This window comes from Penicillium cinerascens (genome assembly GCF_028974065.1).
Source record: "Penicillium cinerascens strain IBT 15544 chromosome Unknown contig_16_segment0_segment0, whole genome shotgun sequence".
NCBI lineage: Eukaryota > Fungi > Ascomycota > Eurotiomycetes > Eurotiales > Aspergillaceae > Penicillium > Penicillium cinerascens.
This window is the reverse complement of record NW_026695286.1, coordinates 1242083-1269515: the sequence shown is the minus strand read 5'-3', so window position 1 is coordinate 1269515 and position 27433 is coordinate 1242083. Positions and strand designations below refer to the sequence as shown.

Sequence of the window (27433 nt, the reverse complement as noted above, 5' to 3'; positions counted from 1 at the left end):
CCCAATCCATCCCCGACCTATTTACCCCCTTTATGCTAATCCCCCCCTCCACATATTCCCCCCATGCCCGCTGATATCATAATACATCCCCATATCAAGTCAAGTCTGCATCGAAGATCCAGGATGCAACCCCTACTCCATGGATCTACTGTACATAACTCCGGGAAACAGAGTTCCCAGGGTTCACCCGACATAACCCCTCACCCATGACCTCGGGTCCCAAGATCTGAGCGGGAATAACGGAGTTCCAAGCCGTGCGATAAGCGAACCCCCTGCTCTGGAAAGTTACGGGGGGGAAGGTCGCTTCCGTCCTGGTAACCCGCCCCACCGGGCTACGCGCCCGAGCTTCGCAAGGATTATTTGTGGGATTCCAGTCCCAGGGCTACGGTACGGTGTAGCCACGATAGAGAATTAGGTATTACTCGGATATGATTAGGGGAAAACAGACTCTGGTAGCCTTGGAATAGACCGAGTTTTGTCCGCGTGTTCGGAGGATTTGTTGCTTCTGAGGGGGGCCATGCGCGGCTCTAGTACGCTCTTGGAACCGCCCCTCTTCCCACGACATCACTTACTAGGGAGGTTCTGGTGATGATCCCGGGGATCAGGAATGACCGATCACATTTTCCCACTGGTTTGGGTCGTCTTGTTTTTAGTTGTGAGATCACTGGCGCGGCCTCCGAACATGTCCGGCGCGGCGGTACTTTGGTCCTGGGTCAAGGTTTGGCGTTGCTTTCTTCACGCCTATGCGGTTTGAGATTTGGGCTCTATGCGTATGCGAGGCTTCTGATAATTGGGAGATCGTGATGTTTCGTGCGCACTATGATGTACACATCAGGTGCCTCAAGGTGGTTGCGGTCAGGCAATGGAACGTGTCGTGGTACTTTTGTCGTCGGTTGGAGTGGAGTAGGAGTCGTATGGCTCGTACAGTCAGTGTCGTTTGAAGAACGAGAGCGTACGTACTCGTACGGTTTCCAATTTCATGGCCAACGAAAGGTGAATGATAAATGAAGAGGTACTTTTGTCTGGTCAAGTCGTGTAGACTCGCTGGTCACCTCAGCGCCGGTAGCAGAGGTAAGTGAAGATATAGCGAGCCGAGAACAAACCTAGGAAGACAAAACTCGCTGGTCGATATGATATTCGAAATCCAAATCATTCCCCAGTAGCGTCTCCCAGCCGGATGGATACCCTGGAGATCCCGTCAGCCCTGTAAGGGGAACCTGAGAGTCACGGAACCAAAAGGGAAAAGCAAAATGGAAAGCCGAGTAGATTGAACAAGATAAACTATTTCTTCATCATGATCTATATGCACAATACAACACCTGAGCATGCTTTTTCCAAGATATCTCATTCTTCGTGTTCCCCGAGACAATCATATAAGACAGACAGACAGACAGACAGACAGAATCCAGCCAACGAAATATCGAGTCCAACATCGTCAAATAAAGGGGAAAAAAAGTAATCTGGGAACCCAAAGCTATACGTAACTAGCAGCCATCTCAATAACATCAACAACTTGATACCGAAAAGCCTGCTGAAGCTTCAAATCCTCCTTCGTATCATCCTCAACCCCAAACTCACCCGTCAAACACTTGACCACAACCTCCTTGTACCTCCTCCCGACCCTCGATTCAAGCCTCCTCTGCGCATGCTTGATCAACTGCGCCCGCACTGCATGCGGGTTACTAGCATGCGAGAAGACATTCTTCTCTAACTTAACAGCAGGCTCCCACAACCCAATCTCAAGCAGTACAACGCCTAGAGCATAGATATCATGGATCTTTTTGAACATCTTCATTGGCTGGCCCTGTCGGTCTGGATGGCGGTATATATCGCGTGAAGGCTCAAAATCGGCTTGGCCCATTGAGAAGAAGGGTTCTGGGCGACTGAATTCGAAGCCGAGCACCCATGGTGAAGGGTAGTTGACTCCGACTCGAGGGTCTGTTGAGTCATGGATCTGGTGGGGGAGCAATAGGATGTTGTCGCTTCGGAAACTTTCGTGTAGCTTCGGTTTGTTAGTGTTGAGAGACTTTGCTTCTGGAATGATGGTTAGGTTACCCATTGGACCATGTGCATCTGGGCGATGCATTTCGAGAGACCAAGTGCTAGGCGGAACTTGTCCCCTAGCTCTGGACGGAGGTCATTTTTGAATAACAGCCTTTGAAGACTGACGGGCGCGCCAATGGGTTTTGGCTGTACCTCGAAGACGAATGCGATGGAGTGTTGACTTGGGAGGTATTTCCAGCCTACGCAGGGTAGAACGCGAAACACCTGTCCCTTTGGCTGGTGCAGGAGCTTGGCTAGGGAGTCAACTCGACTTTTGGTTCGTTGATCGACACCATAGCTGGGTATGCAGGCATGCATAGGGATCGAGGTGCTATCATAGTGGTGGTTTTCTTGGATATACGCCACGCCATCTTTGTAGAACATCGCGAACATGCCCTGGTACTCAATAGGTTCGATCTGTTTGAGATGTGAGTCCCATGACTGATCTAGTAGCTCAAGAGAGGTAGTCATTTCCCCTGAATCCCATTGGGCTAGACGTAAAGATGCATCTTTATCAAAGCCGAGCTCTCGAGAAGAGGCATCTGTTTGAAGATGATTCAGGTGGTCAGGCGAGACACCGAGCTGCGATGCGAGACACCAGAGCTCAACCTTTTTCTTCAGGCGTGAATTGCGATCTTTAAAAGACTGAAGGATAGCTTCTACCCTCTTCTTGTCGCGGAATGACCATCTGAGGAGATCGGGGAATGATGGGGTTGCACGGCCTGAAGAACGCTGGCTTGAATCCGGAGAAAGCAGTGAATTGGATGAGAAGTTGGGAATAGAAGCGCTCGAGGTCTGCCGCGAGATGCCATATCGACGCTCTAGAAGTTCCACGCCCTCCTGGAGAATGGACTTGATCTCGACGCAGAGGAGCTCGATCTGCTTTTGGATATCTGGGTCGAATTGTTCGAAGAGAGTTTTCCCACCGTATACCTAGTAATTAAGTTGAAATGTTGGTGTATTCTGTGGTTGAAAGATTCTGCTAGACTCACCGCGCACTCAGAGAAGAGCAGATTCCGAATCAGCTTGGTCTGTATGTTCTCATCGTTGACCAAGTTCCGCATCTCACTCGAATCCTGAGCATGTATCAGTCAGGGATGCGCTTCGCTTATATCATCTTCCGATTTACACTTTCGAACGCATTTGCATCACTGATGAGTTCTCCCGTTCTCTCTCCGAGCTTGATGAGGGCGTCAACGATGGCGATTGCCAACCCCGCAACGGACAGCGGGTCAATCATGGCGTCGGGTCGGGCCCGAAATTCTTACAGAAGCCACTTGTTTGTAAAATCCCAGTGGACTGCGTATTTCCCTGGTAGTTTTCCGCAATAGTCCTGAGTATCTGGGCAGAGGCGAGAGGGGAAACGTCCTCATCACGCCTAGTGCTTATAGCCCCGCAGAGGCTCAGCTCCTCGTGTTGCAACTTCGCGACCACGCCTTAAGATATTGAATCGACGCAAATTCGATGCCCAGATTCTATCTAAGTTGATGTAGACAGTGATCATGTCGAGTTCCTTTAGTGACGACTGGCTTCTTGTCCCTCGGTCAAAAGAGACAGCGACAGGCGACACTATAACATGGACAGCCTCAATTTCCCGATCCCGCGTATCAACCGTGGATGGCCTCGGATTCAGCGAAAATGTCGACGCAGAAGCAATGAACAGTCTAGAAAGCCTGCTCCGAACAGTCCAACAGTTGAAACTCAAGAGGCTGCGCGTCGACGAGCTAGAAGAGACTCAGTTCATCGCCGCCGGAGAAACCTTTGCTGTTTCCCAGTGTAGATATCAAGGCTCGGTGATCGCTGTCAAGCGTATTCGACTTAATGAATATGGCGAACAATCGGATCGTCAGCACTTTCAGCGACGGCTGCAGTCGGTCTTGCGCGAAGTTTTGATTATGTGTCACCCGCCACTTGCGCACCATCCCAATATCATCAGTTTATTGGGATATGGATGGACCGTGGAAGAACAGAGGCCTTCTCCTTTTGTTTCGGTTGAGTTTGCCTCGAATGGATCACTTAGGGAATACATGAAGTTGAATCAGACAATCCGGACGAAATTCATTCTCATGGGCGATGTTGGAGCAGGCTTGATGGCACTACATAAATGTGGCATTGTGCATGGTGACTTGAAGATGGAAAATGTGGTCGTCTTTGCATCATTGGAGCGCCCGTCGGGGTCAATTGCTAAGATTTCAGATTTCGGTCATTCGATCCTGGCGAGCTCTACACCAGAGAAGAGAACTCGGTATTTTGGAACGGCCTTGTGAGTATAGTCCCTCGACATGTATTACCAACCTGTTGACAATCGAATACAGATACAATGCGCCTGAGGTAGCTCATCAGAGAAACCAGCCAATTCCGGCGGATCAACTTCACAAATGCGACATCTGGGCATTCGGCCTATGTGCATGGGAGATTCTGGCAGACGGACAGGTGTACTTCCAACGCAGCTGGCAAAACAACGTGCTTTACGACCGACCTCCTTCCTATCCAGACTCCTGGGCCATGGTGACATCGCCATTAACCTCGGAGACCCATAATGTCTCCACTGGTGAAGACGGTCACTATGTCTTTGGCCGCTTCGATCCCTCACACCTCGAGCATCTTGCCGTTGAATTTGTGAACGAGCTGAAAATACCGGGAGTGGGGTTTGAAAAGGGGATGCTTAGACCTTTGTTGTCTCGCACTCTACAGACTGATCCTAACAAGAGGATATCGGATCTAAGTCGACTTCCCATCATTGGCTTCTGGAATAAAGCACCCGGCGGACATTCCCTCCAGTCAAAGCTCGCAACATACACGTTGTCGAGCGAGGTCCGATATTCAATTTTCAGTCGGGACACTGGACCGTATATTATCTGGGAACAGCAGCAACAGCTTTTGCAAGACTTCGAAGCGGTAGCTCAACGTGCTCAGCCCCAGAAGGAAAATGGGACTGGTGCTTTCCAGACCATGTTGTGTTATGTCAATGCTTTCGGCACATCCGGAAACTTGACTAAAGCTGCTGAGTTCCTTCACAAGGCCGAAGAGGCAGGACACTTGATTGCTCGCATTCTGGGCCCTCGAATGATTGATGTCTTTATGCAGAAGTTGTCTGATTTTCGAAAGGAGTATAGCGAAAGTCTGGCGCTGGGCTTTGAAATCATTCGACAACCTCAAAGCTCCAAGGAGATCACCGTTGAACGCGATCATTCAATTACGAAATTTGCCAGTTACGATTCTTTTCGACAATTTATTCTCGACGAGGCACTTGGAAAAGATGATATTGCGCTTATGCGCGTCGCTCCAAATGCTTCTTCTGTGCGCCTCCATCCGCTGGAAGTTGCTGTTCAGCATGGTGATATTGAGCTCGTGGGGGCTCTCATGCCCTGCCTTGAGGACTACATTGCTTCAAACGCCGAAGGGGAAATGCTTCTTGTACAGGCTGCTTCTCGAGGTCACGGTGCTGTCGTCAGCCGCCTGTTAAAAGCAGGAGCTCCCATCATCCGAGAGAACTCGACTACCCTTTTACACTGGCTTTTTTGCTTGGATGCCTCGACTTTGAATGAGGTCTACTCGTATCTACAGGAATGGCCTCGAAGCTCCACCCTCAAACCTTTATTGAACCAAGCAAGCACCGAGAAAATCATCCTTCACCCACAATGGCCATTTCAGGTACATGGCTCACCCCTCGCTACTGCAATAACTTCCGGGAATCTCGCTGCTGTCAAGATACTTCTGGACTTAAAGGCCGATCCTTTGGCCCTTGCCTTCGCTACCGTTGAAGGCGACACTCTCGCCTTGTCACCTATTCACTTGGCAATACGCTACCACTTTCCCGAGATTCTTCAGCTACTCTGGCAGAAAGCTTTTGGCGAGAGAGTGATTAGTGGAGCGAGACCCCATCTAGCTCAGTCTCTGGGTTCATTCCCAATCGCTTGTGCCCTGAGCCTTCTCACCAACGCCGAGCGCTTTGCAATCCACGGCAGCGCCTACAAGCAAGCTCTCCGGAATACAATCAAGCTCCTTCCTATGGACATCCTGCTCCAGTCATCCCCCGAAGGCAAAAATGCACTTACGCAGGCAATTGATCTTGAGGATGCCGACACTGTGGAACTCCTCCTTGAGCGGTTTCCCGAGCTTGCCGACAGGGAGCTTGTACAGCCCTCCAACAAAGGAGTTTTCACTTACCCACTGCATTTTGCCGTGCAGATCGGTTCTTGTAGGGACACTGATGAGTCAGTTCGGATTCTAGAGACTATTCTGAACCTAGATCCTACTGCAATCGACCGCCAAGACAGCTCTTCGGTCAAACCGATACACGTCGCAGCAATGGGATCTTCCACCCGTATCACAGAATTCCTGCTCAAATGCGGTGCATCTTGTCACGACCTCGATGGGCGAGGACAAGGTCCCTTGCACTTCTGTCGTACCGCATCTAATGCAAAGATACTGCTCTCTAGTGGCGCAAATATCAACCACAAAGACCAACTGGGCTTCACTGCGGCTCATGCAGCGGCAACCCAAGGCAGAGAGGAGGTACTCCAGACCTTGATTAAGGCGGGTGCGGATCTATCCTCCAGAGACAACGGAATTGGGACACCCCTCCACTGTGCCATCCAGCGGAAATCACGTATAATGACAGAGATGACTCTCAAAGCTGGAGCTGAGATTGATGCTCAAGATACACATGGAAGGACACCACTTCTAGTGGCAATGGATACAGGACGCTCGGATCTTGTCTTCTTGATATTTGACACTGGCGCAGATCCTTTCATCGAAGACGAACGCGACTTTTCGCCCTTCCTCATGTCTCTTGCCTGGAAAACATCTCAGATGCTATCCCGATTCCAAAACCACGGTTCCTTTGAGAAACTTCCCTGGGAGAAAAAGGTTGCAGCTTTGCATTTTGCAGCAGAAAATGGAGAGCCGGCGGCCTTGCAGCAATACCTGCGGAAACTTCCCAAGCCATCTAGCCAGACCGAGAACCCTGAATATCCCCGCATAATCTCAACTATCCACAAAGCAGCCGCTGCTTGTAGGGTAGACCTTGTCGACGTATTACTTTCTGCCGGCTTCAAAGTCGACTCTCTCGCCACCAACGGCAACACCCCACTCCTTACAGCTTGCCTAGCAGGTCGAAACAACTCCGATTTTTACGCATATACGCGTACATACATGTGCCAAAGACTACTGGATAAAGGAGCCAACATTCTCGCAAAGAACGACAAAGGCTTGACTCCATTCGCCATTGCTATGGAATATGTTGATTACCCACTCATGACACTGCTCCTCGAACATGCGCTGGCAACGAACGATCTCGACGTACCAGCACGACGATCCCGGATCCTTGTGTCCATCAAAGACCCCAGCCAAGAACCTCGCTTCTGCGCAGAAGCAAGAGCGCTCATCGGAGACGAGGTCATCGATCATCAGCTTATCCGCAACGCAGTCGCTAAAGAGGAATGGGACTTCATCATCACCTGTATCGGCGGCCACTTCGTCGGCAAGGAAGATCTCGATCCGGATACTTTCAACGAAGAATACAAGTGGGGGGCGGATATACTGGACGTGCTGCGCTTCTATTGCGCTATCAAAGACCGGAAGAAAATCCGCCATTTGTACGCCAACGCCAGCACTGGGGGTAGACAGGATGACATAATTCGGAATTCGGAATGGTGGAATATGGAATACGAGATCCGTGAAACGAAGGGAATCATCGATGAACTGTTGTGGCCGGCCACACGAAAGATGTTTGCTAGGATGCTCCAGCAAATTTCTACGGGTCCTCCGCGTAGGGAGCTCAGCATCTCGAAGTGGATGCCGTCTATCGTGCCCAATTGGACGAAAAAGTCAAGGCCGAAGAAGTCAAAAGCTCTTACTTTTGACGATGTTGCTCAATATGGACTTGAGGAGGCGGAGATCAGGATGAGGTGGAGTATTGAGGAAGTGGAGGTCTTGCTTGAGGTGATGCAGAAGTGGACTGAGAAAATGGCCGAGGTCAAGGATCAAGGAGAAAAATTGGAAACGATGGAATGGGCACGGGCACTGCTCGAGGAGCTGCGGTCTCATTTGTATGGGCTAGGAGAGACAATCGCTATTCTGACAAAGTACTGCGACAGTCAGTGTGATAGCACGTTAGAGGCAACGGCGGCAAAAGGGTGGGATGATCTATCTCGACAGGGAAAAACAGGGTCTGCGAAAGTGGATGATTTGACCAAAGCACTCGACGCGGCGTTTAAGAGTGTGGACAACCTCGGGACGGCGCTAGACAAGGAAAGATGAAATGTGTAAATAAATGAAGGATAAGAATATGATGAATTTTCGGAAACTCCCAGTATCTCCCAATCAACGCCGTAAAGTTTACTCATACATGAAAGCTCCAGTGAGAATAAATACGTGTCCATGCATCTCGTTCAGATCGTAAACAGTCGTGAATGTATGAGTCAGGTATCGCGAAAAGAGACAAGGTAGAAAGAAACAAATGCCAGGGGTATTCTGCAGCGCTTATCAACAAGAGAGAAATTTAGAACCGACTACCCCAGCGATTCGGACGAGGGGACGCGGGAAAAGGCCACTGGAGTGTGTTCGCTGGTGACTCCAGGTCGAATGGGTCGCTTCGTCTGGAGTGGCTCTTGGGCGTATTCTGGTACCGAGAACCACTGCCAGAAGTCTCGAGGGTGAGCGTGCTCCGGCTGGGGTAGGTGCAACCGTATGGAGAGATTCGAATGGGCTCATGGCTTTCTACCACATTGAGGCCTCCGTCCCATGACGACCGGGAGTAAAGAGAGGCCGAGCGAGTTGGTGGAGACACTTCAATGATGGGTGAGAGGCCACGACTGAGAGGGGGGGCTTCTGGGTCTGCGAATGAATCTTCGAGCAGGTGACACGGCATTTCACCATACGGGTTCACTCGGTCGTGAGATAGATTTGGGTAACAAGCTGCGACAGCTGGACTGGGACGGTTGTCCAGCGTGTTTGAGTATCTGCGCGAATGAAAGATTGGCGTCGCGTCGGTGACAGGAAACTGCGTGGCTGGCAATGGTTGGGAGAATTGCCGGCGGTGGAATCCTTCAGTCGAGCTCATAGATTCGCTGGTCCGCAGCAGTCTCTGTCTGCTGGCTTGTCGCTGGTGAGATAGTGTTCGCTTGCGACGGAAGAAGAAGAAGCATGCCAAAAGCCCGAGGGCTACGACGGCTGCTCCGCCAATGGCACTACCGACAATCGTGCCCGTGCCCGGAGAGCGATGATGGGACTGACCGGAGAAAGATTCAGTTGATGAGGCGTTAGAGCCCAGACCAGACAGTGGTGTGAATGTGGGTGAGTGATATGGCGAGGTTGACGATCTGGTGGCTGGAGAGATGCTTGACATTGTCTCGCGAGCTGGAGTGCTTGCCAATGAACTGGGAGTCATACTCGACAGGACACTTGTGCGTACACTTGACGATGTTGTCAACAAAGTTGGCGATGAGGACGACTCTGAGCTGGGTGGGCTTGGAGACACCAACGAGCTGGAGGGACTGGACTCAGAGTCCCAGCTGGTTTGAACCGTCAAATGCCCTAAGAAGCCCGGCCAGTACTCAGCACTGCGGGAGGTGGGATCCTCTATGAGAGGGACAGTGGTCGGAACAGAAATTGGACTTGTAGTGTCCGCTTGTAGAGACTGTGGGCTGATCTGCCGCTGAGCGGTATCTGTTGGCTCGGCGCTTTGAGGCGCGGTCTCGGGGAGAGAGGTCTTCTCCTCAGAACTGACCGTATTAGTGAAGACGATTACCGACTCCGTGATGATCCAGGTCGGTCGGACCGTCTCTGTGACCACCAAGGTCACCGCAGCGCGTGCCACTTCAGCGAGCGAAGCAGCCCGCGTCTGCGTCGCGGCGCCAGTTGAATTCAACATGACGACCGCGCCCGCAGGCGGGGCTCGAGAAACGGAGGCGGGTCGATTTTGAGCAAGCGGGGTGAAATCCACGTGAGATAGGTGTTGAGGAGGGGAAAAGTGGGAGGTCATTAGAGGTTAAGGCACGCTCTCAACGCGTTCTCTGCACAACACGCTCATTATGGTATCGCAGTTGATGGTTTTCCTAAAATTACGAAAAGGGAAGAATCAGAAGCATCACGTCAGACTGCAGGCGAGATGTCTTATAGCATTTCCCAATTTTCCGACTCTCTGACTTCCAGGGGTCGAATATACTAATTCGCCGTTTCACCTTGAAGCCGGCGCTTCCACCATGGGCGAGAGGGGCGTCTTGGTGGCCGGCGCTAAGCTTCACATGGTTCCCCCGCCCAATCACAGGACCAAACCACCCGGGGAAGATCATCCCCGCTTCTCTAAACGAAAAGGGGCAAAAATGAGACGAGTGATGAGACGTGCCCTCTACCATTCATCATCACATAGGCTTTGATCCCCCCGCCGAACCGTTAGAAGTGAGTATCACCTGACCCCTGAGGCCTGAAGAAATTCACTGACTAAGCTCACGTCAATGCGGGAAAATAGTCCATTCATATGCAGCCCTTCTGGCACTTGTTCTATCAAGGATCGTCATAGATTGATCCTGGCTATGTAATCAACGCGGCGGGGCTTGCATGGTTGATGGATCTATCAGAATTCTCGGTTCTCGGGAACATATGCCGTACGAGAACGCAAGTATAGAATCTATCATATCGCCTAGACTAATTGTCTTCAATTTATTGCCTTTCACGACCGAAGAACCAAACATTTCTCGAAAAGCGTACTCCTTACAGATCCCCCGACCGATGACGACATCAGCACAATTGCGAAAAGCTCACGCCTCTAGCAAATACGGAAACACTCATTCCTACACAGCCTTGAATCATACTCGCGTAGTTGGAAACTATGAACCAGCACCATCAACCGCGCCCTTTGCAGCGAATTGCTGCCTCATGAAACCAGCAAAGAATCGCGACATCTCCTCATAGTCATCCATCTCACCCACCCAACTAACATACTGATCCGGGCGAACAATAACACTCGCTCCACGACTCGGGTCAATACCATAATTTGCAAACGCCTGACCGTGACCTTCATGATAAGACTCGTCATCCACGTAAACCTTCCAATAATCCCACCCGATATCGCTATGATAAGGATGGAACGCTTCGGGGATATCCAGAAGCTCTATACCCGCTCGCGGTCCGGGGTGGACCGTCAATATTTCGATCACGCTGTCAATGGATTGACCCGGCGGTGTGTAGCGTTGGACAAACGAATCGGGCTCCTCGAGTCGTTTGCCTAGCATTTGCATGCGCTGCATATTGGATGGCTCCGTGAGTCGTCCCGGGAACACGATTACTCGCCAGCGTCCGTTGCTCTTTAGAAGCTCTTGGAGATGCCATGGCCGAGCGTCGGCTTGGTTCAACACTTTAAAGCTGGGCATGCGTTTGCCGATGTCGATCTTCGTTGCTAGCTGCGGCTTGCTGATTATCTGGCCTTCTTTCGCAATGATTGGACTGGCGCCGTAGTTGACCGCTGCAGTAGACGAGGTTAGTATAGAAATCAAACGAGTATCGCATCCGGTGAAAACTCACCTATACCACTTGCAAACTCGTTCCCTTTCTCAAAGGCATTTTGGAATTCTTCCATACTGACCCCCTCTTCATCCATGATATCCTTAGCCGGGCGTCCTGAGAAAAGCCTCGAAAAGCGATGGTCAAAAGCGATCAGATCCTGCGCGATCATCTTTCTCTCGGACTGGTAGGTCTTGAGAATGGATCCTTCACTGTACCCCTTGACAACGTGTGCAAGCTTCCATCCAAGATTATACGCTATTTCCATAAGTCTCCTGTCACGCGTCAGGAGTGGAAGCACTTACTATCTTGCATACTGACATTCATACCCTGTCCAGCCTTGGGCGAGTGCGTATGGACAGCGTCACCGGCCAAGAAAACACGCTCGCGCAACGAGAAGTTATCACCAACACGTTGACCGATCTGGTACGCCGTCCACCAGTCACAGTACGTGTAATCCAGCTTGTAAGGGTGCATGATACGCTGGGCAGATTGCAGGATGATGCTTGGAGTAATCCACGACCGGTCCGCCTTGCTTCCATTTTCATGGTTGGTGGCCAGCAGCTGGATGTAAAGTCGAACGAGCTTGTTCTCTCGCGGGATCACCATCACGCTGCCCTCGCTGGCCGAGTGGATCGCGCATCGATGGCGGATGTCTGGAAAATCCGTGATCGGGATGATGTCGAGCACGCCCCAGATGTAATCGGTTGAGTCACCTTCCAGTTTGAAGCCGGCTTGACGCCGGACCCATGAGTGGGCGCCGTCACATCCGACGAGGAACTTGGCCTTGATTAGCTCTGTTTGGTCGGCGTGGTTGGCTTCTGTTAATCGGATGAGGTCGTCCGTATCATCGGCGACCAAGTTGCTCCGGAATAGGCCGTCATTGACGGTTGTTTCCTGCCCATCGACGGATTTGTGATGTTGTTGGCGTTGCGATGGTGTCGATTCTTCATCGGATAGCGTGCGAAGCTCGACACTGATGGGATAGTCATCGAAGTCTCCTGCTTTGGTCTCGTCGAACTGGAAGGATACGGGAAGCACACCGCGCTCAACGGTCAGATTCCCGTGCTCTTTCATTGTATCCAGGAAGAATCGCTCGATACGGCCTTGGTGCAGGACAACTTGCTGGAATCGACTGATTCCAGGAATGGTGTCGGGAATACGACTGGATCGTCGAATGGTCCCATTCTCGTCGGGATTCCAAAGACAGATTTCGATCATGTGGTTTGACTCGCGCCAGACGCGCTGGGCGAAATCAAACGAGTCGAAGATTTCCAGAGTGCGGCATTGGAGACCGTCAGCCTGTCCGTTGAAGATCTACTCGACGGTTAGCATTCACTTTTTGAAATCCGCTGTTGGATGATAGTTATACCTTGGTACCTCGCTTGTCAACGATGCGAGTTTTGATCCCACAGCGGCTCAGCCAAGTCGATAGCATGAGGCCTGCAGGGCCGGCTCCCACGATGAGGACATCGACATGGTCCTCTCTAGTCGGCACAGAGCCAGTCATGATTTGATGTAGGTCACTTTTGTAGAACGAAGTGCCAGATATGAGGCGTAAGCCGAAATAAAGGAAGGAAATAGTTTTCAAATCAGGTCTATCATTCTCTCTTATATAGGGGGTGGATTCTCAGAACAAGTATATTATTGTTGTCGGTCTTTGTGGGCTAACAATGTCGGCGACGATGTGGGGGTGACATGTAACCGTACCCCGCAAGAAGACATCCGCAGCAATTCCTTCTACGATTAGGCCCATTTAATGTCTTAGGCTAAGTTCAATGGCTTTGGGGTCGCTGAACCGTCACGGCTTGCGCAGTCCTTCGGAATCCGGGCTCTGGGGAAGCTTCCGATCGGATGGGTATAATTCCCGATGAGAATCCCCGTCGCGCGGAGGAATTGACGAGTTACCGACCAAGATGGCATTGGCATTGGGCTCACGGTCCCCGGTACTCTTCTCGCCTGCGCCTGGGTCTATGTCGCCGCCTATTTATTCATTCTAAGAGCGCCCACCAAGTTTATCTGTGTGGTTGAACTTCCTGGCGAGTCTGTCCCGCAAGAACCACCAGATAGCTCCTATAAGGTCGAGCGCTCTGGCCCTCGCGGTTTCCTCCAGAGCTGGCAATTCAATGTCTACTAAATTCACACCGAGTCCTGGAATAATCTAAGCGCAGACCGAAGACGACATCCCATCTGCACGACTCCGCAGCGATCGACCTGGCTCCTGACGATTCTGTAGCGCCGACACGAAGAAAATGCGTGACGCTTGGTGGGACCGCGGCACGAACTGCAGTGGGCACTTCACGCACAATCCGGGGGTCCCCGGGCGATTGTCTTTCGTCAACTCGGCCTTTGCCTCGTCTCTTGTGCTCGGGGCGAGTTGCTTCACAGACCTAGACTAACCATATTGAAACCAATGCTATATGGGATAGTTGGTTCGGAGATAAAGTCTCTACAGAAATTGGTGGATCCCATATCCAACAAAAACAAACCTGTCCTCGGCTGCTGGATACGAGGCAAGAGGTGAATTTCCTTTCAAGGTACCTATTCGCTTACATCGTTTGATAAAATAAGGGGCTTATGATCAGGGAATGCAATTGACTCGGCTCTCGTTCATTGAATCCCCGTTTAATATCCTGATAGGATGTTTTTTTCCATTGCACATAATGCCCCGCCATTTTGCACTAGCACTGTTTCACTGTGTGGCCACCCATCACTTGCTGTTTAATTTCGAAGATCGCTCGTAAGTACAGCATATAAGGTTCCAAATGACTGGGATCGAGCAATATCATTATGGTGGAGAGATGCTCCCTGAAGAGCCGAACTGGAGCGAGTTTGAGATATAGTGGACATGCCTAGGGTAGACCGAACATGTGATCTGGAAGTTCCTTTTTACGGGGCATGATCCCGACCCGATGAACGCAAAATCCAAAAGACAATATAGATTAAGGGCTTAGTGCATTCGACAGGTCAGGGAAAGTCGGCATACCACATTGTGACGGAATGCGGTGCATCACGAGCCCCGGACACCTTTGCCCCCACTTGACAAAGTACCACGGATCCAGTTAGGAACAACCGTTGTTCCTGACTCTCTCCTGTTCTGCCACTTCCATGTTCGCCCCTGAGCATGCGCAAGTGGAAAGAATAAACACTCATCATGTTCGGCTGGGGTCCTGGATTGGGTATGTGTCCTCCTTCCTGGGAGTCCACGGCGCGGAATGTGGCGCCTTCCCCTCACTGTTAACACTCGCGACACCAACACCGCTAACCCACGGTCTTTAGCCCTGTCTTCAGCCTCGGAAGTACCTGAGAAAGAACGCAATCCTCCTACAGTCCCGACACAACTCGACTTCCCTGCCTACCGTCTCCCCGATGTCGTCCCCGATGACTCTGACTCGACCCTCCGCGACCTCTTCACACAATTAGCCTCCATTAAGAGGCCCCAGGATATCTCCATTGATCGCTTCAAGCCTCTCAACCTCCACGTTGACTCCGATGTCGACGTTCAGCAGATGTTCCCCGCCGACCAGGCGCGGACTCTACCTCCGCTGCCCTGGGAGGAGGTGGCGGAAATCAAGCCCGCCGGGGAAGGTGAGGATCAAGCGCCGCCGCTAATGAGCAATGGGCTTCCTTATCCGTCCAGAGACCGCTTCGAAACCCTCCGGGCAGAGTTGTCGTTGGATCAAGATGACAGCTTCCGCGAAGTGGCTCGTCTGCCACCCCGCGAAGGCCGGAGCCGTGTTCGCGTGACCCAGTCCAGGAAGTTCTGGACGGGCCTCGAGCGCATGTCGCAGTACTGGGATACAAGTATCGACAATTATTTTGAACGCCCCATTACACCGGAGCCGACACCGCGCCAGACCCCTCCCGCGAAACATGAAGCCCAGGGTGACGAAATGCAGACGGACGGGCCATTCCTCGATTCAACCCAAACTGGCTCGGCGGATGGCAAGATGGACGTGGATAGATCCGAAGCCGATGACGGCACGCCTTGCAATGACGGTGGCTCCGATGCAAAGATCTCCCGCCCGACGGTGCGCATGTACACGGGTCGCCGTATTGGCGCCGGCACCGAAATGCCTGACGACGTGCGGGACGAGACCATTCGTTCCTTCATTGAGATGGCAGCCTGGCCCTTCGGGTGCCAGGTCACCGTTCCCACATTACCGCCGCGGTTGACGGTCGGAAATCTGCTGTTCCCCGTGCGGCAATCCTTTCAAGTAGCCCGCTCTCCAAGAGACCGGCAGATCGCCAGACAGGGTATCCTCGAGGGACCCGTCTTCATTGCGCAGTGCCGCCCCGAAACCGTCTTCCGAGTCACGGGCGACGAGCCGGGCTCGGGCATCGGAGAGGTGTGCGACCTGTTCCGAGAAGTCGGTGGCATGCTTCTTGCCGCGCAGGAGCGTGCTCGTGAGGGTGCAGTTGAGCTGCGGCCCGGCGAGGGTAAGTGGTGGACTACAAAGGCGCGTTTTGGTGGTGCTCCTAACGACGGGATCCTGGATGATCTCGTCAGGAACGCTGGAATCCCTATCCCAGACTCCATGCTTGGGGACAGCCCTTCCGCCCAGGAGGCGGAATCCGCTCGCAAGCGGCACAAGTTCGAGCATTCCCAGGGTTCGTATTCCACATCTCTAGCGCGTCGGCCTAGTGCCATGCGTAAGCTTTCCAGTGGTGAGAAATGGAAGATCCTGCAGCCTGGTCCAAGTCTGTGGGATAAGCGCATGATCTATCAGCAGATTGGCAGAGCGAACGACAGCGCTTACGATGATGTACACTCTCCATGTCCCCTTGTTTATAAACCTTTTCTAACCGCCTCCAGATATACATGGTCTCATCAATCAACCACCATGTCGCCATCCTGCATCTCCGGGTCCACCGCCACTACCTCGAAGTCCTCAGCAAAGGCGGCAGCGTACACCCCAAAGCCTCCGACCCGGACCAGTCATGGCACGTTCTCAAGCTCCAGCGTACCCGGTGGTACGACCTGTTAGACGCAAACGACCGGATCGAGGCTCTCAAGGGTACCTGGAGTCTATTCCACTACCAGCTGAGAACGACTCACCGCGACGGTTGATGGTAAAAACGATTTACCACTCTTTTCCTTGATCTCTTCCACTCCGTTCATGAAGATTTGATGCAGCGCATCATACACATACATGGCCCGAACGACGGCCGGCATCTGAGACGGCGCCCTGCTCGGCGACAACTCGGCCATAGCGAGCTTGATTCGACGTTCCGATTACTACGCTGTACATAGAGAACATCGGCCATTTAAGGTTGATCGCATTTGATGCATCATTCATGAATAGACCATAGGTTCAATTTGCTTTGAGGCTCGACTGCTCTGATAGATGAGGTGTAGTTAGCTGTCCACGTAGATTGATTACATCAACGAATCCCAAAGTCAAGTTGGCGTCACCGGTAAAGCCATATAACCAGGTCACAGGTCACTTCATTTGCTGGGCATGACATGAGCATGACATTTGGAGTTGGATTTCCGGGAATCTAAGACATATATATTGGCAAGATACGGAGCGAATATTCTTGAAAACTTCCAAGTTGGGTGCTGATGATTAGATCGGTGGTGCAAAGAAGATCCCTCGACATGGGAATATACATCCCCACATGACCACCTGGAGATCAGCACAGATAGCAGCCAAGATAGATTGACATCTGGACTGGAATCTAGATCTACGCTCCACCTGCACATGTGCAGCATGCCTCCAGCCGGGGAAAAGCAGACGTGGTAACATTGAAAGCATCTACAGGAAGACCAATACACCCAGCTGGCAGCCAGTCAGACAGAAACCTTGAAAAGGAAACGATCACATTCGTAACAGACAAGCGCCGTGCCGATAGAGGAAGAGATTTTAGTTATTTTTGTTTTTGAAAAGAATTTCCTTTTGCCTTCTCGTTATCAACAAGAAAAGCTTGAGTATCACATCATGCATCTTCCTGCCCCCAACCAAGACCCATTTCCCATCGCTCCCAGAAGCCCAAACCCCACGCGAATCCGAGAAATGAGTAGGCGTGTCGTAAATAAAACAGGGTTTGTAGGAAGAAGTCGAAGGCCGACCTTTGTTTCGGGGGGGGGCATCCCAGAAAGTTTTTTAAACCTCCAACCTCCGCACCGAGAAAATCATACTGAGTTTGGAGTGATTTACTCCTGGGTCTCGGCGACCAGAGCGTTGCGCTTAGCCTCGACACGCTCCGCCCGACGCTCACGGAGAGCCTTGTTCTTGGCACGCTTAGCGTCCATCTCCTCCTTGAGGATACGCTCACGGGCGCGCTCGGCCTTGGCCTTCTGGATCTGTAGTTGTGAAGACGAGTCAGTCTTGTTCGGGACGTTCTTGGGGACGTTGCCCATATCGAAGGGTGGCGGGAACTTACGTGCTCAACCAGAGCGCGCTTGTGCTTGAAGGTGTTACCCTTGCTCAGGTGGTACAGCTCGTGGTAGAGGTGCTTGTCGATCTTGCCGGCGGCACGGTAGCGGACGAGCAGACGACGGAGGACACGCATGCGGCGCATCCAGAGGACCTGGCTGGGCATACGGGCATCCTTGGTACCCTTGCGCTTACCCAGACCGCGGTGACGACCGATGCGGCGGGCCTGGTTGAGCTCACGGGCGCGGGCACGCGAGTGCATGGTGACGGGCTTGCGGATGATGAGGCCATCGCTGACGAGCTTGCGGATGGTCTGGCGGGAGTTGGCGTTGGAGATCTCGTTCATCTCATTGGGGTCGAGCCAAATCTTGCGCTTGCCGCAGCCGACCACGGAGGCGGCGAGGCGCTTCTGGGTGCGAAGGTTGACCCTGATGGGAGGAAAATGTCATGGTCAGCCTTTGCACACAATACACTCCCCGACCGGTTGTTTCCTCCAGTGTTCCCTGCTCGTTGGCGACGAGTCCGGGCAACACGATTCACGGCACGTAGTTCTCGGGATGGTGACGGCAGGGAATAAGACTCACATCTTGATGTCGGCGTATGGTCGTTGGCGGATGAAGTTCTCGTAGCACTTAACGGGAAATCCAGACAGTGAGGAGTTTGGGGCGGGCCGATTAGCTAATGTGCAGTAAGCGAGTCCGTCCACTTTAGGGCCTTGAAGTGCGCTTAGGGCTGGTACCCTGATGAGTAAGGCGGGGACAAAACCTGACTGGCGGTGACGACCATGATGTCCGGGTGGTTAGGCGGGTTCTGAAATCACCCGGTAAGGTGATAGAGATAGTATTCTTCTAAGTGCCTCATTATCTAGCTAGTCCTTCTCATTTGACTCATATGTGTGACCAGAGGTGGGAAGAGTGAATGGTGATTGAACCACGTGACTCCAGGGTTCTTTCCAAGTCACATGATCTTGGATACCCAATCGGGCAGTGGCTTTGTATACGCTGCAATACACTGCAAGAGAGATGCGAGCCCCTACGCAGATCCACCTTTATCTGCCAAGGCCTAGACCCCTTCATAGGTTGGTGATATAGAATGTACAACATTGTATATGTAGCACTCCGGTCAAGACCAGAGCAGTATCTACATTCAGCCGTAACAACTTTTATGCGAATAACAAACAAAAAAGAGCCCAAGGGTATATCTATAGACACAAGAGATGCGTGTAGATGCAGCCTTGGGATGCTCATCGAAACATATCATCACTCATCGCCAAACGAATCATCTCCCAAATCCACCTTACCAATACTCCATACCTCCTTCTCGTCATCCACCTCGTCCTGAGATAGTCCCAGGCCACCCTCGCCACCTTCAGCAGCCTTGCGCTCACGAGCCTGGGTAGCAAGTCGGATCGCAACGCGTTTGAAGTAGTCCGACATGCTGCGCTTCGGGCCGGGGGGCAACGAGGCACCGGGTCCAGCCATGTACTTGTCAAAGACTTCGCTCTCGCAATCCTCCACCCCGAAGATGGACAGGAAGGCGGCTTCCGCGGCAAGTTTCACTGGAATAACCAGGTCGCGGACGCTGGCGAAGATCGGCGGTGCCAGCATAGCCAGGTGAGGGCGGGTCAGCTCGGGGTGCAGGCGGCTGACGGTTCGGATGACAACGAGGGTCAACCGGCGGGTATCGGTGTTGGCGCCAGGGGGAATGACCGGCGCCAGGGCTTCGAAGATGGCCTTGTGCGTCTCGAAGCTGTGATTGCCATCCTCAGACAGGAGGAACTTACCAGCGGCGAGGACGCTGTTATCGGACACGTAGGGCTGTTTACATGTCAGCAACTGAACCATTCACAAGAGGAAGAGAACCAACTTACATCTTTGTTCGCAATGCCCTGGCAGATGGCCGTGATGGTCTCGGCAGGGAAATGCTCCATCAGAGTGGCAGGAGCTTCCGCCAATAGAGCGTTCAGGCCAAGCACAGACGCGTGCGAGTACTCTCCGTTGAGAATGCGGCTCCTAGAGATTGAATGTGAGTACAAAGCCAGCAAATCCTAGGCAAAAGGAAACATACTTGATAAGAGGGACTGCACTCGCCTCGGGGAGGACCTTGACGAGCGCACCGAGCAGGCGTGCGTTCGTCATTGCGATGGAGTCTATGAGACATGTCAGCTACTTGATTAATATGACAAACAGTTGGAGACTTACCGGTCTCGTTACTGGCATCATCGTCAATCAAAGCCAGAATGGCAGTCCGAGATGCCTCGCTCATGTTGGCGCCGGCCTTACCGACCACCTCCTTAAGAGCCTTCATCATAGCATTCTTCACACCGATATCAGTAGTCTTGGATCCGGTGATCAGTTCCGCGATGAGCGGGTCAACTCTTGGGGTCAAAGTGATCAAGATACCAAGACCCTTGGCCGCGCGGTTGCGCAGAGTCTCGCTAGACGGGTCTGCCAGACCACGGGCAAAGGTACGCTGAAGTTGAGGCAGGAAGGGCTTGACAGCCAATGGAATCTTCTCCAGAAGCTTGTTGAGGGTGTAGAAGATGGCACACTTGATGTCAGTCGAACGTTCCGACACGACACGAATGAGCGGACCAGTGATCTGGGTGACGAAGGGCTTGAGCGAATCAGAGCCAGTACGGTCAATGACATCGGAAATAGCAAGGGCCGACTGGGTACGCTGGTCGGGGTTGCCATTGAGAAGACCTTGCAAGAAGATCGGCAAGATGGCCATGATACCCTTGGGGAGACTGAATCCAGGAAGGTCCGCGCCAGCCACGCCAACTTGGCGCAGGATCTGGCGGGTGGGAATAGCCAGAACCTCCATCTCCTCCTTGCGCATGGAAGAGACAAGGCCGCTGAGAGCGGTCCATGCTGCCTTGACAACGTCTTTGTCGCTGTCGTCAAACGAAATCAACAAGACGCGGATCAAGTCTGGGTGATAGCGGGAGAAGTCGACCTCAGCATCCGAGAAGAATGTCTTGAGATGAAGAGCGGCCTTAGCCCGGCGACGGTGATCATCGTGCTTGACAAGAGAGATCATCACGTTCATGGCGACGTTCAGACCATCATACTCATCCACAGAACGCAACACGGTGTCGAAGGAATTGTCAAGTTCCTCGCGAAGCTCGTCGTCGTTGGTTTCGATGCTTCCATCCATGAGAGAGTTGAGGATGTTGGGCAGTCTTCTTGTCATGGCCGAGCCTGCAACCTCAGCCAAAGATGCCAGGGCTCTGGCATTGAAAGCGGAAACAGGAGGCGTAAGCAGCGTGGGGATAAGGTTGGGAAGAATGATGTTGGCACGAGTTTGCTCGGTCAAGAGAGTCAGCAGCGCAGACAAAGCTTGCTCGGCATCCTCGTCGTTTCTCAACAGGTGGAGAAGGTGAGGCAGAACCTGGTCAACGGCCTTCTTGCCCAGAATCTGTTGCAGTGCATCGAAGGCTTCGGCGGCAGCCTCTCGCACATCCTCATCGTTGTCGACCAGAGCCACACGCACAGTGGAGATAAGAACTTTCTCGAAGTCCTCCAGGCCCTCTGGAGTCGCGGCAGTGATGAGCTCGCGCAGAGCAATACAAATACCCTGCTTGACATCCACATCGGGCGAGGTCTGGAGACCCTCTTCAAGCAACGGCAACAAGGTGGCCAGCACAGATTCGCCAGCCTTCTTGATAAGGTCGCCAAGGGCGTTGCTTGCAATGACCTTCTGCTCCATGTTGGAGGATCCGAGGCGGCGGATGATGAGCTGAGCCAGGGTGGGCACCATGTCCTTGAGGGTCTTGGGAGAGGCAACAAGGGCTTTCCACACAGCCATAGCGGCACTCCTGACCAAACCCGAGGTATCGCAGCGGCAGATGAACAGGGCCGAAAGGACCTTGTCTCTCCGCTCCTCTCCAAGAACTTCCAGTAACGACTGGCCGGCCTGGGTTGCTTCTTCCTCCTCTTCCTCGGCGTCCGCCTTGCCAGAAATACCAGTAAGACTGAACAGAAGATCTCCAACCAGCTCGACGGAACTGAGACGGATGCGGTAGCTATCGTCCGCCAGACCACGCTCCAATTCGGGAAGCAGAAGATCGATGGCCTTGGTAGCGAAGTTCTTGACGAGCAGACGACCCGCGCGCAGAGAGGTCTCACGGATCGACTCGATATCATCAGCCAGACCAGCAAGGATTGGCGGAATGATCTTGCTGAGGTAGTTCGCGAAGCTGTTACCGAAGCAAGCGGGCAAGAAGATGAAGAGGGTCATGAAGCCTTCACGAACAGCAGGCTTGGAGCTGGAGACGTTCTGCAGGATAGTAGGCAAGGTCTCCTCCAATCTTGCGGTACCCAGACCAGCAAGAACCTCCGAAAGGGCCTGAGCAGATCCCAGTCGGTCACCAGCACCGGTGTCCGACTTGAGAGTAGTCATAAGGTTGGGAATAAGGTCGGGCAGAGCATCCTCTCCGAGCTTCTCGATAAGCGAACCAAGAGCCTTGGAAGCGGTAGCACGAGTAGTAGGAACAGGGTCGACAATAGCCAGGTTGAGACCAGCCACAATGATAGGCAAGTGCGAAATAAGGTCCTTGCGCTCGGTAAGATGGGCCAAGCTGCCAATGATCTGTGCAGATTTGCGCTTGGTAGCGGACCGGTCTCCGAGACCACGCTCGAGGATACGCACGACAAGAGCGAGGGACGGAGCATCCAGGTAGTGCACGAAAGACACCTTGATAAGGGAGTCCAGCGCCTCGTCGGTGTACTTCGTGGGGTCACTCAGGGCTTTCAGAAGCACATTAACCAAGCTCTTGACTTCAGGGTTGCTAATGACCTCTCCGAAGCGCTGGAGACTGCGGTTCGCTGCATTACGGACTTCCTTGTGCGTATCGTTAAGGACAATAGTAAGAGGTGGGATGATGTCAGGCAGGCTGGCAGCCAGTTGTTGCGGGTCAAGGTAGGCCATGGCTCCAAGAAGATCGCAAGCTCCCTTCTGACTACGCCATTGAGTATCATCCAAACCATCAAGGAGAGTTGGAAGGATTTTCTTCACACCGAACGAGCTAAGGTTCTGGAAGCAAGCCTTGGAAGCATCCAGACAAGCGTCGCGGACATCGATGTTGACGTCGCCGAATCCTGCAAGAAGCTGAGGAACGATCTGGATGACGTAGGGCTCAAAGGTACGTCCGAGGACGGACGCGAAAAGCTCGTATGCCAACAGAGCGCCTTGTCTTTGATGGGGTTCCTTCTTGTTCTCGGTGGCATCGGTCAACAGACTCATGATTCGGAACTCCCGCAATGTTGAAATACCCTTGCCTTTCACAATACCTGCGAGACCGTAGGCAGCACCACGCTGGGTGGCATAGTTCTTGACGTTGAGCAACGAATCAAGCATTTCCTTCACATAGTCTGCTGTCTGAGGACCAGATAATCTGATCAATGGAGGCAGACACTCCGAAACGGCGGATTGTACAGTTTCGGAAGGAGTAGGGAGTGTCGCAAGAAGCTTCTTGACGACTGTCTGCAGACGAGGATCATTGGCCTTCAAGTGACGGGCCAGAGATCCGTAGAGCACCACGACCGCCTCGTTCAGCAGGTCAGAGCTCTGGGTCGCCTTGTCGGAGGTTTCAAGAGTTGCCTCGAGCAGCTTCATAAGATCCTCAACCTTTTGCTGGGCTCGTTCCGCAATGACAGACTTGCCACTTTCCTGCATTTGCGCTCTAACAGAAGAGTTTTTGTCGACGAGAGGGCCTCTTTCAATCAAAAATTGCAAGAAAGAAATGATCTGATCACCTTCGAAGAAACCAGTCATGGCATTGAATGCGAGCGCGATACCGCTTCGGGATTCCCAAATGTCGGTGTTGTCCATCTTCTTGGGCATTCCATAAGCGTCCTTTTCGGGAGCCTTGGGCTTGACCTCTTCCGCATACTTGGCTTCGAGTTCGGCCAAAATACCGTCGAACTTGCTCTTGTCGGTCTCGATCGCGGCGGCCAGGGCACGAGCGGCAGCACCTCGGAGTTGATTGTCCTTGGAGTCCAGGTATTTCATGATCTTAGCGTAGGCCGTGTCATCCACCTCCAAGGCGTTCACTTCCCAGATCGAGTCTGCGATTTCGGCATTTTCTTCCACGTGGTCGTGGCGGCTCAGCCAAATGTGCTCGGAAAAGTCGAGATCTGTCAGGTCGATTTCATCGTCGATCACCTGCAGGACAGATGTCCTGACAGAGGCTTCGGAGACAATGGTACCTTCCAGAAGAGTGTTCAGCTCTTCACTACCTATGTTAGGAGAAATGCAGCGGCAGAAGTCGAACAGCGTATCCTTGATCAACTTGTAATGCTGAGTGTATCTCTGCATGGCAGAGAGAAGCTGCTGGAGAACTTCAACGCGAGGCAGCCGAACGTCTGCGAAGGAGCTGGAGTGGAAAGACAAAAACTCAAGAGCAAGTAAAACCTGCTCGCCTTCGGTGTCACCCTTGACTTCCTCGATCCCATTCCGAGTCAAGATCAAAGAGATCAGCGGTAACACATAAGCGAGAGATGGGGTGTCCAGAGGGCGCTGTTCACATGCAAACCGCAACCTGTACAGAATCCTCGTAACAAGCTCTCCAAGGTGCTCTCTTTCCATCTCCGCAGGTAGGTTGGTGTTTCCAATGGCACGAAGTGTTGCGATACCCACAAACGGCCGGGTGTTGCCTAGACGCGAAGACAGTTCATTGGCACACACGATATAAGCCTGGGACACAACATCGCCGACAAACAGCCCAGCACCTGCTTCAGCAAGAGAAAGCAGGCAGCTAACAGCGGCGTTGATCCACCCTTCAGGATCATTGGCAGGACCAGTCGCAAGTCCCCGAATAAGGCCAGCTCCTCGTTCGATTCGCTTGACTTCTTGAAGGACCTCCTTCCGAATCTCTGCCTCCTTCTTGAGCTGAGCATTGACCTTGGATTGCTCCTCGGCAGTGAGCTTCTTTTGCTTTTGGCCCTTCTTCTCTGCTAGCTGTGCTCTAAGCTCCTCCTCCCATTTCAATGTGTCATAATCCTTGGTGCTCTTGTTGAAAGTAGGTTGCTTAGACTTGCTGCTCAGCACATCAACAAAGACAGTTCCCTCGGGAGTACGGGAAATCGCGGCGTCGGTAGCGGTGAACTTGGAAAGGCGAGCGCCATCCAAGGCTTCCTTGATTTGGTCAACAAGACGGGGGATCATGACATCAGGAGCAACGAACGCCAGATCACCTGCGGCGCTCCACACGGCGGAGTTCACTTGAGGTACAATTGATTGAGCAACGTCTGTGTTGACGCGGACTAATTGCTCAATGCACTCTGTGGGGTGAGCGCGAACCAGGTTTCCAGGATCGGTGCCCGTCCTCAAGCACAGATCAATCCAGGAAGCATTGGGGATCATCTCTTGACGGCCAAGGACAAGCATATTGATGAGTTCATTTTCAATATCGGGAGAGGGACCCTGGGAGCCCTCATTAGGAACAGGACAGAGGCTTTTCAAGACCAGATGAAGCAGGCGCTCGCTCGCCGGCCCTGCGGAAACAGCAGCCGATTCCTTCTCCGCAGTCCGGAAAGAAAAGATCCAAGCCCAGAGAGCGTTAATGACAGTATGTCCGATGGATGCGACATCCTTCTTGTGAACTTCAGACAGGGTTCCTACGGCACCTTCACAGAATTTCGTGGACATGGAGGGACCAGTAATGGCATAAATAAAGGCCTGACCCCAAGCGGTCTTGGCAGAGTCTTCGGAGTCGTTGAATTTGGATCCAGAAGTGACAGCCGCTAGAGCCCTAACCAGCCATTGCATCTCGGCCTGGGATCCCACCTTCGAATAGGTCTTGGGGTTAAGAAGGAAGGAGGGCTTTGACCCCATGATCATGGATTGAGAGGCCTTCTCTTCCCAGGTTGATTTCTCAGACCCTGAAATGTCCGAAATACGCTGGAACAGAGCCAAGAAGACATATGCGGACGAGAGGGCGCCACTTTGTGCGGAGGGAAGCGAATTGGAGGCAACCTCTCCAAACAAATCCTGCATCTTCGAAAGGAACTTGGAGACGAAGGGCTCGATCTCAGGGCTCTTCAAGGCAGTGACATCGGAGGTCCACAGCACTTCGCCTACATTGAGCTGCCAGATCTTCCGGAATGGGATTCGCTTCTCGGAAATGCCCTTGACGATGGTGTTTATAATGTCATCACTGATCTTGACACGCGATTGGATAAGGAAAGCAAGATGTGTGTCGAAGGCCTTGAGCTCTTCTTCCAGAGCGGCCTCGTTGGACTCTCGGTTAAAGAGCGGTCCGAATCCCTGAACAATCTCCTTCGAAACGTCCACAGACAATGGAACGGCCGAGATCGCCTGTACATAGGCAATACGGTGCTCGGGAGAGGTGATCTTCTGTGTTTTCAAGGGACCGAGGATTTCAGTGGTGATCTTCTGGACTAAGGATTCGGTCTTGCACCGAGAGAGCAAGGATTTGAAGGAGTCGGTGGCCCCTTGTCGAATTGCTGCATTGTTCGACTTCATGCTGGTCAGAAGATGTTTCGAGAAACGCGTTTGGACCAACTCTGAGAGGTCAATCGCTTCGGGCAAAGAAGAGCTGAAAGGCGGAATCACGCCTGTCAGGATCACCTCAGGTGCTCTCAGCATGGATTTCTCCATCGGAGGCACCAGTTCAGTGGCCACATCCTCAGCGGTGACAAAGGAGGCAAAGAAGTCCGTCAGTCCTTCGGCCACATGGGAAGGCACCGCAGATTTTGAGCTGATAATCTCCTTGACATAGAAGGCTAGGATTGCCTTCTTTGACTCCTCAAGAACCGACTTTATGGCGGACAGTCGTGCGCAAACTCCAGAGATGACTCCTAGGAGTAGCGCGTTTTTAGATCCCGTCGTTGTGTCTGCAGTCAGTCGGCTGACCGACTGACGCACAGCGTCCTCACCCCATGTCTGGTTGGAGAACACCGCGCGCAGAGCACGTCTGGTAACACGGAGGGCCGATAGCCTCACTGCGGCCTTGGGTGTGTGTGCGAAACAGTTTTCTAACGCCTTTGCATCCACGGTGATCAGGTCCAGAACAATGGCCAGAGGCGAGGCCTCATCCTCGCTAGCCTGCTGCAAGAGAATGCAGCACCATTCCAGCAAAACAAATGCCGACGCCGAGTTCAGACCGCCTTTCACTGCCTCGGTCTGCAGATTTTGGGTCAAATATTTTAGGTGTTCTGTGGCGGCCGGCGTTTGGAGGAGGATGCGGAGGCATTGCTGAACGGCATGTCGTGATGGTCGGTCGACGTAGCGGGGGTAGGTCTGGAAGAGTAGCGCTAGGATATCATGGTGGGATTCCGGAGATAGTTCGGCTCCTATGAGTGTCAATCCCTATCCCTTGCCAAAGGAGGATTCATTAGACTTACCGATCCTATCGCGAAGTTCTTGCAGGGCCCGGAGCCTGCGCGAGGTCGAACTCGAGAAGAGCGCGACCTGCAAGGGCTCCAGATCCCCGGCCTTGACCTGGTCCCATGGAATTCCATCCATGATCGGAGGTCAAT

The 27433-nt window shown here is 52.6% G+C and overlaps 7 protein-coding genes across 7 annotated transcripts; 2 read left to right on the top strand and 5 right to left on the bottom strand.

Annotated features, from left to right (window-relative positions):
• Positions 1–1474: 1474 nt before the first annotated feature.
• N7498_000451 (uncharacterized protein) lies at positions 1475–3283 on the bottom strand (the record flags this gene model as incomplete). The annotated part of the gene is made up of 4 exons (XM_058447514.1): positions 1475–2002; positions 2056–2976; positions 3036–3119; positions 3173–3283. 4 exons carry the CDS (start codon positions 3281–3283, stop codon positions 1475–1477), a joined length of 1644 nt encoding a protein of 547 aa, XP_058312925.1.
• Positions 3284–3698: 415 nt separating this feature from the next.
• On the top strand, positions 3699–8307 carry N7498_000450 (uncharacterized protein; the record flags this gene model as incomplete). Its single annotated transcript, XM_058447513.1, has 2 exons — positions 3699–4306; positions 4359–8307. 2 exons carry the CDS (start codon positions 3699–3701, stop codon positions 8305–8307), a joined length of 4557 nt encoding a protein of 1518 aa, XP_058312924.1.
• Positions 8308–8548: 241 nt separating this feature from the next.
• Positions 8549–9919, bottom strand: N7498_000449 (uncharacterized protein; the record flags this gene model as incomplete). The annotated part of the gene is made up of 1 exon (XM_058447512.1): positions 8549–9919. The coding sequence occupies one exon, from the start codon at positions 9917–9919 to the stop codon at positions 8549–8551; it is 1371 nt and encodes a 456-aa protein (XP_058312923.1).
• Positions 9920–10874: 955 nt separating this feature from the next.
• N7498_000448 (putative FAD monooxygenase) lies at positions 10875–13057 on the bottom strand (the record flags this gene model as incomplete). The annotated part of the gene is made up of 4 exons (XM_058447511.1): positions 10875–11509; positions 11569–11805; positions 11853–12864; positions 12920–13057. The coding sequence occupies 4 exons, from the start codon at positions 13055–13057 to the stop codon at positions 10875–10877; spliced, it is 2022 nt and encodes a 673-aa protein (XP_058312922.1).
• Positions 13058–14762: 1705 nt separating this feature from the next.
• Positions 14763–16618, top strand: N7498_000447 (uncharacterized protein; the record flags this gene model as incomplete). The annotated part of the gene is made up of 2 exons (XM_058447510.1): positions 14763–16313; positions 16364–16618. 2 exons carry the CDS (start codon positions 14763–14765, stop codon positions 16616–16618), a joined length of 1806 nt encoding a protein of 601 aa, XP_058312921.1.
• Positions 16619–17704: 1086 nt separating this feature from the next.
• On the bottom strand, positions 17705–18713 carry N7498_000446 (60S ribosomal protein eL19; the record flags this gene model as incomplete). The annotated part of the gene is made up of 4 exons (XM_058447509.1): positions 17705–17854; positions 17935–18355; positions 18512–18605; positions 18698–18713. The coding sequence occupies 4 exons, from the start codon at positions 18711–18713 to the stop codon at positions 17705–17707; spliced, it is 681 nt and encodes a 226-aa protein (XP_058312920.1).
• Positions 18714–19186: 473 nt separating this feature from the next.
• On the bottom strand, positions 19187–27419 carry N7498_000445 (putative translational activator; the record flags this gene model as incomplete). The annotated part of the gene is made up of 5 exons (XM_058447508.1): positions 19187–19744; positions 19798–19939; positions 19995–20076; positions 20129–27247; positions 27299–27419. 5 exons carry the CDS (start codon positions 27417–27419, stop codon positions 19187–19189), a joined length of 8022 nt encoding a protein of 2673 aa, XP_058312919.1.
• Between the last annotated feature and the right edge of the window lie 14 nt (positions 27420–27433).